The 13,983-nt window shown below is 38.3% G+C and overlaps 1 protein-coding gene across 1 annotated transcript; it reads right to left on the minus strand.

The window, feature by feature from the left end:
• Positions 1-2,868: 2,868 nt before the first annotated feature.
• On the minus strand, positions 2,869-12,989 carry LOC143394287 (cystatin-13-like). Its single transcript, XM_076848897.2, has 3 exons — positions 12,762-12,989; positions 6,742-6,855; positions 2,869-2,952 (listed from the first exon to the last, which is right to left on the minus strand). The coding sequence occupies exons 1-3, from the start codon at positions 12,987-12,989 to the stop codon at positions 2,869-2,871; spliced, it is 426 nt and encodes a 141-aa protein (XP_076705012.1).
• Between the last annotated feature and the right edge of the window lie 994 nt (positions 12,990-13,983).

Consider the following 13,983-nt stretch of genomic DNA (forward strand, 5'->3'; position numbering starts at 1 on the left):
TTTCCACATCATAAGGCTCTATTTTTATTTTTTGAGCTCATACAAACCTAGGTTAATGTTTTTTTTTTGATCAGTTTTATTTTTTGACTATAGAATTTTTAAACATTGCAATGGAGATTTCACCTAGGTAAAGCTACAAGGCCTTTATTATTATCTTATGTGTTGTACATTTGTTTGCACATTTGTGTTTTGTGTTGTATGCCTGTGTGTGCGTATTTCATATATGAGGAGCGCTCATGAGAAAATGGATCCAAATTATTATTTCTTTTATTCACGTGATTTAAATGGCTTAATTTAAATCAGGTAAACAGCTGTTAAGGATTGTTTTTAAAGGTGGTTAACAGATCTGCTTGTTTACTAATTTAAATCAGGTAAACAGCTGTTAAGGATTGTTTTTTAAGTAGGTTAACAGATCTATTTGTTTACTTTCACCTTTCCTTTTCATTATATTTAATAATTCTTTTCAGGATAATGTCTTTTTAGCATCATTGCCAGATTTCCTATCTTCATCCCAGTGCCAGTGAAGACAAACTACAGCTTCTATGATAGCTATCACAGTAAACTGTATAAACTGATGCAACAATGAATATAACTCAACAAGTATGCTCAATCAAGGAGTCAACTTACTTTGGGAGGAAACGGACTTTGGGAGGAGACGGACAGATTGATAGATTCCTCCACTTTGAACTGCTTGCAGAACTTGCCTAGACTATGTAACTACGTTTAGTGCAGCAAATTGTGGTAATGCTGGCATATCTTTGCTGATGGTGTCACCAATGATGCAATTTTTCCAAAGGAACTGTCAATTGGCTTGGTGTCGTGGCATTTCTGTATCCTCCTCCCTTCTGCTAGTGATGGTCTAAATTTGGGGGCCAATGGCTATATGCTGGACTGGTAGTCAGTGACGGGTATGATCCAATTGCAGTGGTATCAACCTAAGACAGGAGGCTGACGCCTAAAGGGCAGTTGCCTAAAGGTCAGTTTTCCCATGACGGGTAAGAACCATATGTTGAATTGGACAACCTACCAGGCGCGATCCTTAAGCCACATTAACCTCACTCCCCCACTGGCACCAAGGCCAAATTTGGGGGCCAACAGAGGTGAGGCAAAGAACCTCACCCCCCCACTGGTGCATAGACCTATCCACAAGTATGGCTGTATGCTGGACCGGTAGTCAGTGATGGGTATGATCCAGTTGCAGTGGTATCAACCTAAGACAGGAGGCTGACGCCTAAAGGTCAGTTTTCCAATGATGGGTAAGAGCCATATGTTGAACTGGACAACCTACCAGGCACGGTCCTTAAGCCACATTACTTGTTGTTTAATTAATCAGAAGGGGGGAGATGCTGGGAGCCATCAGCCAAGTAGGTATGACAATCTCCTTGCCAGCTTACTCCCATGCTGTCTAGTGGAAGGACTTCTGAAAGGTGACCTTGCTCAAGGACCAGGGCAGGATCTGTGTTTAGGGTGTTCCCCCTTTAGAATAGGGCGGTTTAGCATAATAGGAGATTAGGATGTTCCCCCTTTAGAATAGGGTGGTTTAGCATAATAGGAGATTAGGGTGTTCCCCCTTTAGAATAGGGCGTATCCTGCTGCTGAGTTCCTCTTGAGTTCTTAGGGTCAGACAGTATATTTTGGGAGACAGAAGCCCATGTGGAGTGGATTTGGGCAGAGTAGTGGATTTGGGCAGAGAACGTGGATTCCCCCAGAACGTGTTTGTAGACGCCCGGTGTGAGTTCGGGAATAAAGAATTGCTGTTTGAATCTACAAGCTGTGTGGAGACTCGTGATTTGTGCCCAGCCAGAGACTGCGGCACTTTTTTAGAGTCCCCTCCCACATTGAGTCTCAGTGACCAATAAGACAAGGAGGAATCTATGGAGTTTGAGATCTATAGCTTGGTCACCAAGGGCATGTGACTTCCATCTTGGTCTTTGAGAACACAGTGTGGATGAAGCCAGACACCATATCAAGCCTCATGTGGCCTTGTGAAGAGGCCCACATGGATGAGAACAGAGACTTCTGATTAATAACCACTGCCAACCTGCAGCCACATGAATAAGCCATCTTGAAAGTGGATTTTTTGAGACAATTAAACCTTCAGATGATGGCAGCATAGTCAATGTTTGAGTGTAACATTATGAGAGGTGGATTCTAAAACCACTCAGCCAAACCCAGCCACCTCTGGATTCCTGATTCTCAGATACCATGAGATACATAAATAGATTGCTTAAGCCACTAAATGTCTAGCTGATTCCTCCTACAGAATTATATAACTGATATATCCAACTGCAGACACATACTTATACACCACCACACACACACACACACACACACAGAGAGAGAGAGAGAGAGAGAGAGAGAGAGAGAGAGCTTATTCTCCAGGCACCTAAATTATTCTTGAACTTTCCTGCTTCAACTTGAAACCAACTCAAATCTCCAAATAGACCGTTCTGGACTTCTAATTGTTCTTGGGTTTGTAACCAAGTGTTCCTAAGTCCTTGAGCTCTGGTCTTGAGCAGGGAGATTTCTGTGGAATCCATGGCTAGTCACTCTCCAGGTAGTCAGACTTTCTGAAACTTACAGATATATCCACCATGCTTCAGTAATTTCCCAGGAAAAGTCATCAGTGAAAGGTAATTTGTATTCAGAGCTTGGTGAGGTGTAGAAACAGCTATTTTACTGACTGTAGATTGTCACTGCTAGTAGATGAAGTTGCCATCCTATAAAAACCATCACACATTCTCAGCATTAGCCCCTGGAAAACAAAAAAGCAAAAGGCCACAAAAAGAAGTCAAGGAGTCAACTGTGGTGTTCAAATGTCTTGCAAGTGCCTTTACTTCTTTAAAATGGAACTGAGTGCAGAATATGCTAGACATCTTTGCATTGTTCCTTCAGCATGTTGAGTTCGAATTTCCATGGCTTGGACCTAACAATGAAAGTGCAAAAATACACCTAAAAGAAACAAAAAGAGAAATTAGCTGGTATGAAAACAAATAGGAAAAGGAGAAAAAAAAATAGGCACTCCTATTTTCCAGTCCCAAAATTTGCCTCTGGAAAGTTAAGATGCTGTCTGAATCAACAAAACTCACCAGAGTCCACAGACTGTATACCTTAGGATGAAGTGCCAGCCTCACTCAGTAAAATGGGTCCTCATCAATTCATGCCCCTGTGATCTGAGACACCATAAGTGTGGCTTTATTTGCTCAAGGAGAGCAAGGGCCTGAGACCAGGAACTACTTATCCTTTGGAAATCCTTGAGTTCAACGACACTGACTTTCCTGTAGCCCATGGAGACCACATGCTGTATTGAGGGCCCACTCCATCCTACCCTAGGGAACCAATGTTACAAGAATAGTATAGGAGCCAGGCATGGTGGTGCAAACCTGTAATCCCAGCGACTCAGGAGGCTGAGGCAAAAGGATCACAAATTCAAAGCCAGCCTCAGCAACCGAGAGAGAGCCCTAAGCAACTTAGCAAGACTTTGACTCAAAATAAAAAAAATAATAAAGAGACTGGGGATGTGACTTTGGGTTAAGCAGCCCTGGGTTCAATCCCCACTATAAAAGAAGAAGGAGAAGTAGAAGGAGGAGAAGGAGAAGGAGAAGGAAAGTACAGGATCCTGCATACTTCAGAAAACTGGATCAAAATTTGACCAGAAATTTTAAAAAATAAAATAAAATAAAAGCTTGTAGCTGTAGATCTAGGAAGAGACACATAGATCTAGTCCCATAATCCTGAAAAGCAACTGGGTCTTCAGGCTTATGATGGGAATGAGCACACTTGTTTTCTTCTTATCTTTCCTAAAATCTTCATTTAGTTTGAATAAAAATATAAAGAATATTGGCAAGACATCGAGGTGAACATGAATGGCAGCATCAAGTAGAGGTAAAGTTGTATAAGATATAAAGGTAGAGGAACAGTTTGAGAGGTAAAATAAGACAAGCCACAAGCAACCCAGACAGGCAATAAAAGACCAGAGTCTTCTCTGTAGTGTACAGAGGGAGAACGTCGTCCAGTATCGGTAAGCACTGATTGGTGGTGGGATTGGAGATAGTGAGTGCTGGACTTATCAGAGGATTAACTAACTAACTGAATAATTTCTGGACCAGCCTAGGGAGAAGAGCTAAAAAATAATAATAATCAAGACCAGTCCTTATGGGTAGTTTTGCAATGTATATTAAAAGTCCTTAAAAGGTAGAAAAACATTGCATAAATAATTCAATTTCTGGAAACTTTGCCTACAAGGAAACAATAATCAGATATACACACAAAAAGAATTTTTAAAGAGTATTTTTATTATACTGTTCTGTTCTGTTTATGTATTTTTTCTTTTTTAGTAGAGAATTATAGGTATGTATAGTAGCTGGGTTCATGCCAATAAAATCATACCTGTATGGAATCTGACACACTCCATTTCAGTCCTTATTTCTCCTCACTGCCCCCTCCTGACCAACCCCCTGCACTCCACTGATACTCCTCTTACTCATCCATTTATCCATCTGTGATTGGTGCTTTCCACACACACACATAGAAGTATCATAATGTTCTTAATAGCTAAAACTTGGTGGGGAGGAAAACTTAAGTAACTCATTCATTGGGAATTGTCTAAATAATATGTGGAAGCCCCATAAAATGAAATCAGTACTACATTATGATCTCAAATAATTTTATAGTTTAGGAAGTACTTAGTTTTTATTATTAAACAAAAAGCTAGACTTATGAAACAGTGTTTGTTATGTTACTAACTACCCAAAATATAAACATATTATAAAATAGATGGGCCGGGGTGGAGCTCAGTGGTAGAGTGCTTGCTTGTAATGTGCAAGCCTTGGGTTCAATATTCAGTATCAAAAAAGGGAGAGAAAAGTAGAATATATAAAAGTACATTGACAGTGGTAAGCATTACATAAGGGTATTGTTGATTTCAGTGTATTTAATATTTTTTACATTTTCAAAATATTCCTCATTAATTCTCTAGGTTAATAGCTACTTAAAATAATATCAAGCTTTGAAATTTATCTTCCAATGATCCCAGATGTTTAGCCTTCTGAAATCCCAATATAATACATAGCCCAAGGAAACAGTTCAGCTCAAATCTACAGCAGCTCTGTAGATGAAAAAGAAAAGCTCATATACAAGGGTAAGGACAGACAAGAACCACCTCGTGACAAGAAAAAAAGCGGGGGGGATACAAGTGGATTTCTTGTAACAACCAAGACAGTAAACTCGCTCCAGACCCCTCAGACCTGAAGTCATAAAAAATACATAAGGCACAGAAATATAATGTATATAAAGATTTTCAATGCAGCTTCACTTATAAAAGTGAAAATTTGGAAATAATCAATGAGAAGATTGACAAGACAAATGTGAAAAGAAAGTCACATCAAAATACAGTGTAGGTCAGCAGTTATTAAAAAGAAAAAAGGAAAGAGACTCTATCCATATAGGCACATTGATAGTGCAATAATCTTGAGACTGTCTACACAAATGGTATATATCCCTGGTAACTCCTGAGCAGACATCAGAGTTGGGACAACATCAAGGGCCCAAAGAGGCATAGCATCACTTTCATTTCTTATATTTTTATAATAATTCATTTTTAGAAAATATTTGTTACTTAAAAGGATTAAATCTAAATATAAAATGTCCCTGCCAATGAAACATGCAGAGAGTAAGGAAATGTCTGATTAAGGATGGCCCCTTTGTGGCTGTCTCCATCTGGGCCCAAGGCCTGGCAAGGCCTGGATTCAGCTGGGATTGTCCCTCACCTCTAATGCTAAGAAGCAGAAGACTGACACAGCAAGCCAAGTTGGTGTAAAAGGCCAACTGGCCCTTTCACATAGCAGCTGGACTATGGGTATCCGTCAAGAGTTCCTCCTTGGGTTCCCAAGCTTGTGGAGTCCTGCACTGAGACAAATCCTCTTTCCAGTATTTTAGGGACTGGGGGTGGTCATGCCTGGAAGAGGTAATCTACCAAGATGGCTGCCATCCACTGCTTCTCTATCAGTACTGTAGCAGGGTCTGCCTAACTATTCTTAGAAGTTCTTTAAAATACAGACTTCCTTGGGACATTACTCGTTTGGCTAAAATTTCCCTGGTGTTAGCAATGAAAGGTCCATATCCCAGGAAATATCTCAATCTGGACAGGACAACAGGTCACTACTCTACAAGAGACCCGAGCAATGTGAGACTACTTGCTTATCCCCTGTTACCAGATGTGAACAAACCACTCATCTGGGACATACTTGCTCCAGCACATTCCACAGCATAGGGGGAGGATTAATTGAACAGCACAACTCAACCTAGATTGCAAAAGTGAGAAATATTGAGTTGGTTTTGCTTTTAGTCTGTGTGTGTGTGTGTATGTGTGTATGTATGTGTGTGTGTGTGTGTGTGTGTGTGTGTGTGTACACATATGTGCGTGTATTGGTGGGGTGGAGGAGGTTAGAAGTAACAACAGATCATAGATACAGTGCCCCAGGTCTAGAACCTGGCTATCCTAGGTCCCGAATATGATCACAACTTGGCTTAAAATGCAAACTAGAGGGATAGTATTGTGGCTCACTGGTGAAGCACTTGCCTAGCAGATGCCCTGGATTCGATCCTCACCACAGTGAACAAATAAATAAATTTGCAATGAAAAGGGAACTAGAAAATAAAGTAGAATTAGTCTAGTCAATTTTCTTCGCCTGGTACACAAATCTAACTATGGCTATCACTCCCTTTGTCTCGGCCACATACCTTTTGCATTTCAGGATTTTGTTGAAATAAGCAGTTTTCATTTTCTCCTGAAGTTTTCTTGCACATTGTTCGGGCAATTTTGGCTTCAATATAGTACTCCAAACTATCTGTTATCTGTCAATGAGTAATTAAAAATTAAACATCAAAAAAGAAAACGGTATCAATTATCACTTCTGGTAAACAAGCATGCCAATTGGCTGCCTAGAGCAAGAATGTCTCCATGTCTTTTCTCTCTTCTACATGTCTTTTCCAGAAGTTTGGGGATAATTTGGAGGGATTCTTAGCTTTATATCTCTTTCTCTCTCATTATGTTATTTAATCTTAAAGTAATGGCAATAGTCCCCAGGATAAAGCAAGAAAACTATCTCCCACCACAAAAAAAAAAAAAAAAAACATGGAAAAACTAATAGTTTACTTATTGAGGTTTAAGAAATACATAACAGTTTTTTTTATCTTCATACCTAATCAATAGATATTGAGGGAATATTGACATGTTCCAGAACTGAAACTTTATAGAGTGGATTGATTTTTTCTAAGACCTTCTATCTTTTGTCAATTTCAGTAATCCACACCATAGTCCATGTAATGGAGCCTCTAAAAGCCCTACTTCCTAGACATCCTACCAGCACTGAGCCCCCAGCCAACCCTCCTTCTACCCAAGGAGGGCCTCTTGGAGAGATGTTGTGCAACATGAAATATGGGCTTTTTATTATTGAGAAAGGTGCAACAACCACCATATGACCCAGCTATCACACTCCTTGGTATTTATATAAAAAAAAAAAACTAAAATCAGCATACTGTATTTACACACACATGCTAGTGTTTATAGCAGTGCAATTCACAATGGCCAAGCTATGGAACCAGCCCCTTACAGATGAATGGTAAAGAAAATATGGTGTATATACATGATGGAGTATTCAGCAGCCATAAAGGAGAATAAAAGTATGACATTTGCTAGCAAATGAATGGATATGAACGGAAACATATCATGATAAGTAAAACTAGCCTCAAAAAAAACAAGGGTCAAACGTTTTCTCTCATGCATACAAAAAAAGAGGGGATAAAAAAAGTATCTCACAAAAATATAAGGGAGACCAATAAAGGGGGAGGATCAAGAAAGAGTAAAGGAGGAGAAGGCATGAGGAAGTACTGGGGAATGAAATTGACCAAATTATACTATGTCTATGAACAAATATACCACAATAAATTCTACTTTTATGATAATTATAATGCACTAATATTTACAAAAAAAACAGGGGAAAAGAAGAGGGACACAACTAGAAAAAGAAGGTCTATAAGACTTAAAGGAGAAAGCATATTAATGACCAAGTTAAACAGTAACTAGTCCCCAAAAAAATCAGAGATAAATAAGAAAATATAATAGACATTTTAGAGATTCTGGGAAAGTTGCCCAGGCACTGAATAAAATGAGCATAGCGGGCAGAATTCTAATATGCCCCCAAAGTCTCTACCCTTGCTCTCCCTGCCCTATAAGATACTTAGGACTGTGAAAATGGCAGGTTTCACTCACTTTTAAAGCATAACTAACTTTAAGATGGATAAGGATATTAACCTGGTGAACTTGACCTCATCATATGAGACTTTTAAATCTGGGGTTAGGATAAAGGCAAATAAAAAGTTTAAAAAAAAAGGGAAGGGGAGGGGGTCAGGGATGTGGCTCAGTGGTTAAGTGCCTCTGGGATCAAACCCTGGTATCAAAAAATACAAAACAAACAAAAAATAAATAAACATCTTTTCTGAAAAAAAGAAAGAGTGGACATACTGTTGCTAAATGCAACCAAATATAATATTGAAAGACAAAATCCCAACCAAAAGGTGGTTTGGTTTGGTTTGGTTTGGTGCTGGGGGTTGAACCCAGGGAGTTATGCATGCTAAGTACTCAGGAACATAATCTATCCTGAGCCACACCTCCAGTCCTAAAAGGACATCATGTTAAACAAAATAAACCAAAAGCAGAAAGACAAGTATCACATTTTTTCTCTCATATATGGAAATTTTGGGGAAAAAACAAACTGAAAATAGAAATAAACTATTTGGGAATGACCAGAGAGGTGGAGGAGTAGAGAGACAGAAGAAGGAAAGAGAGGGTAGAAGGAAGGGTGGATATGATCAGTGCACAATATGTGCATGTATGGAAATGTCACAGTGAAACTCTGTATACAACACGTGTTAATTACAAAAGAAGAATAACATAGAGAACCTAGTCTGTTTTGTGCTGCTAAAATAGAATATCTGAGAGTAGGTGATTTATAAAAAAAAAAAAATAGGTATTTATTTCTTAAAATTCTGGAAGCTGAGCAATCCACAGCCAAGGACCTGCATCTGGTGAGGGCCTTCTCACTGTGAGAGCCACTCACAGTGAACATCAGAGGGCAAAAGAATGCACAAGGGAGTAAGGGCAAGCGATCTAACTCACAGCTTCAAGCCCTTTCATGATCAGCGTCGATCTAATCATAATGGAAACACCAAACATCTGGGCCTACCTTCCAATGCTGTTGCACTGGGATTAAGTTTCCAACATACTTGTTTTTTTTTTTTCTTTTTTTTGGTGGGGACACATTCAAACCATATCATTTGTTCTACTCAATAGCAAATTCTGATTCTGGCCCAAGATCTGATAAACAGATCAAGGGAAGAGAATTGTACTGTAGAATCCTACAATAAATTCAATATATTTAAATATTTGGTCTATGATGTGCTGGCTTTTCAAAACATAGAGACTCTTTACTAAAGAGACTTGGGACAATTGACCTTTTTTTAATGTAAAAGTTAGATCTAGTGCCTATTCTATAAGTAAAAATAAATGCAGGATAGATTAATGATTTAAAAATTATAAATGTCTTAGAAAAATTACAACAGTTATACTTTAAATAGAAAAAGACTTCTTGAAACAAAAAACTCAAAAATAACTTTTTTAAATGAAAATGTTTTTAATTTAAAAAATTTCTAAAAGAAAAGCATTCATTACTAATTAATAAATGGTTATTTCACATAGTTAGACCTGAATATTTATTAGTGCATTATAGTTACACAAATAGTGGAGATCAGACTGACATAATTATGTATTCATAGAATATAATTATCCCCATTTCAGTCCCTAGTGCTTCCTCTTTACCCCTTTTACATATTATGTACTCTGCTGGGCTTCCTTCTATTTATTTATATCTTTTAATTGGGCTTTATTGATGACATAAAGGTGGAATTCACTGTGGTATAAATTTATATATAAATATATATATATATATATACACATATATAAATTTTATATATAAATATTTAGATATGGACACAGCATACTTGTGTTTGTTTCATGGTGTATTTCCTTCCTTCTGCAATCCCATTGCCCTCCCCCTCAATCTTCTTCCATTACTTCACTTACTCTTTGCTCTGTTTTCGTGGAAAACCAAAAAAACTTAAAGGAATAAAAAACTAAATTCTATGTCAATATGTTTTCAAAAATTCAGACCCTATAAATAATATCAAACTACAAACAAGAAAAAGGAAAGTGCAAAATATTGGCAGTATATATAAAAACAATGAATTAATTTGAACAGCATATAAAGAACAACTACTAATTCGTAAGAGCAAGACAAATAATGCAGGCAAAAAAGAAAAATTATCAAAGGAAGTACATATTATCCCATGAACTCAATAAAAGACACTCTTCATGGTACAGAGAAATAAAACAAGATGCTATTTTCGCATCCATCAGATTGGCGATCATCTGAAAGACAAATGAGATCTACTATCGGTGATAACGGGCAAGAGATGTCCTCAGACTTGCAGCATTGGCAAAAATCAATTAAACTGATTTGATCTATAGCATGAATGAGAAACCTAAGTTCAATCCCCAATATCATAAAATAAATACTAATTTAAAACTTGATTTAGCCCTATTGAGGGTCAATTTGCCATTTTCTTGCAAATGACTCTCTAAACAAGGAATTCAAATCCAGAGTGCATATCCTAGTGATGTGTGCATAGGGATTTTCATTGTTGCAGTTTTCCTATCAACAAACCTAATGGCTGAAATTTTTTACCTAAGATACAGTGCAAATTATGAGTTAAATCTAAGTGCACTTTTATTGATTTCCAAGACATCTTAAGCAGCAAAAATACATGCAACACTATAATTGCATGAATATAAAACACACTTTTAAAGGTTTCAGTAATGTATATATATGCATAACAAATAGCAGAATGACAGAGCCAACTGTTTTTATGGTGCCCTCAGCAACAACAAGCCAGAATAGAAATGCAAGAAATTGAGTCTGCTCTCATATTTTAATTCAACAACTTTCAAAGGTACTCTCTAGAAATTTTCTATGACTGTAGATCAAATTTCTTAACCTCAGTACCACTGAAATTTGGGAGCTGAAGTTTGGGAACTGGCCTATGTATTCTAGTATGTCCAGTAGCAGCATCCCTGGCCTCAACTCACTAGATGCTTGTAGCAGAACCTTCAATCATAACAACCACAAACATCTCTAGGTATTGCCAACAATCTTCTGGTGAAGCAAACCATTCTCAGCTGAGAAACACAGCTTTATATTTATTCAAGTTATGCAGATGTTCCCTGAGATACAACTGGGTTACATCCTTACAAATCCATTGTAAGTTGAAAATACTCTAAGTAAAAAGAGTATTTAATATACCCAACCAACCAAACTTCCCATCTTAGCAACATAGTACACTGGAGATTATTGGCTATCTACCTTCTGTCTCTCTGCTGCATGTCATGTCAGTGACATTGTGAGCTGAATCCAGTGTCACCACTCTATTTACTTCTGCCACACTTTATTCCTCGAAATCCAATCAGGATGACCCAAATTTCATTCCCTCAGCATGCTCTTCTGCACCCTATCTCAGGCTTCTAACAAACAACATTACAATCAGCTCTCTCAAGAAATTTAACATTCATATAATTCTCTCTTATATTACATAGTCCATATTCAAATTTCCTCAGTTGTCCAAATAAAATTCATCATTTTTTCTTTTATATTCAAGAGATAATATTGGACTGGTTATCATGTTTCCTAAGCATCCTTTACTGAAGAACAATTTCACACCTTTTCCCCCTTTCATGACATTAATATCTCTGAGTATAGAATGTCCCATATTGTGGATTTGATTGTTTCTCATCATTACATCTAGGGCACTTTTCTGTGCAGGAATACAATGTACATATGAGATCATCCCTCTCAGCACATCACATTGGTGGATATGTGATGTCAATTTGCCCCAGTGTTGGTGATGAACATTTGGCAATGGAGGCACTCAGCCCATGTCTTGATTGTAAGGATACCTTTGCCCCTTTGTTTAACTATAGTCATACACCACAGAATGGTGTGCACTTACAAAGGTGGTCCTTACAATGGGTATGGAAAATTCCTATTGCCTAGTGACACCGTAGTCATCATAGGGTCATGGCTCAGCTCATGTTCATGTGTCTGTGGTGATGCTGCTGTAAACACTATTGTAATAAGCAATCCCTGCCACACAATTCATCTCAGTACTCTCACCCAGTGGTTGTAGGATTCACTGATAATCTTGCCTGAATTGGTTATTATTGTGATGGTTGCAAAAGGTACTTTTCTACTTATGTCTTTTTTTGTCACTGCTATGAATGGGTGTTTTTCTGTAAAGAGCCTCCCAGGTTTCTTCTTACGGCATCAGTTGGACTCCAAGTCACAGTCTGCTCGCTTTGTAGTAGTGCATCCCTGTGGTTACTCATGCTGCTGATGCTCAACTTGTCCCAAACTTGGCCCCATAAAGCTGCCTTCTGGGCTCTGACCTCTACTTTGGAATGTAACTATAATCAATTTTAAATTATCTTAATGAATATTTTGTTTCAAATCCATCTCAGAATAATAAGGAATAAAATATAGCTTGTTGGTCCCTTGGTTGTATTCTATTTCTCATTGCAATCACTATCTATGGATAATAGGTTCTGGCTGAAGACAGGGAATGAAACAGCAAAGAACAAATGCTTCACCCACCTGCTCTTGGGAGTTTAGAATCTCCACCGCCCTGAAGTAGTACGAGTCTTTGCTGGCCTTGTTATATTCTTTCATGGCATACCAGAGCGCCTGTTGCACGTAAACATAGGATTTAGAGATGTTTTGGAATTTTCTTATAATCTTTGGTGAGTCCCGGGCTTGGATTCTTCTGGACAAAAGGGCCACAGTGACCATCAGGAGCAGCAGGGCCTGGCAGAGTCTGGCCATGGTGCCTCAGTCAAGGTGTCACAGGCCAAGGTCTTTCTGTTCTTCACGGGCTGGGTCAGATGTGGACTTAGAGTGGGGGATGGGCTACTGCCTTATGTCTGCAGAAATCCAATCACCCCAGCTCTTCTCGGCACTGCTATGAGCTAAAAGGAAGGAACTTATGTTAACATTGTGGTACTGTGATATAGTAATAATTATGTATTTGGTCTTCATCCCCAGTTTCTGGCACACAGCTCTAAAACCAGTGGGACTTCCCAAGTCAGAGGGTTCTAATAGGAGTGCATGTCTTATCCATAACAAGCCCTGTTTAGCCATAACTAAGTTTATGCTAAGGAGATGGTTCTCTCCGGGTCCCTAGATAACCTCAGGTTGGAGGGTAGTTGGCAGAGGAACCATGTGAGGAACAGATTGGAATTTTCAGACCCACCCTTGACCTCCAGTAAGGAAGAGGATGGAGACTGAATCCCTCACCAATGATCAGTGATTTAATCAATTATGCCTATGAAATGAAGCTTCTATAGAAACCCAAAAAGATAGGGTTCAGAGAGTTTCCAGGCTGGTCAGTACACAGAGGATCTAGCTGGAAGGGTGGCACACTAGGAAAGAGCCTGAAACAATAGGACTCCTCTCTTCCTTGCCCTATGTGCCTCTTCATCTGATGAGCAACAGTAATAAAATGATAATTACAACAAAATATTCTAATAAAATTATTTAAGTTATGAATTATTTATTTCTGGAATTTTCTTAGGATATCCATTTCTACCTCGGAAGATAAATCAGGATATAATTTATAAGATCTGGGGAAACTGGTTAAGATATGTTAAATATAAATAATGAGCAAGCTAATATATTCAGAGACATAGGCAGAATACATGAAGATTAAGTGGAAAGCAGAGTATCTCTAGGTTGGATGTACGATGTGATGGAAAACCCCAAGATGCATCTGATACCCCTCTGGCACTAAATATAAATGTGGTACATACATGTTCATCTC

This window comes from Callospermophilus lateralis, chromosome 3 (assembly GCF_048772815.1).
Source record: "Callospermophilus lateralis isolate mCalLat2 chromosome 3, mCalLat2.hap1, whole genome shotgun sequence".
Taxonomy (NCBI): Eukaryota; Metazoa; Chordata; class Mammalia; order Rodentia; family Sciuridae; genus Callospermophilus; species Callospermophilus lateralis.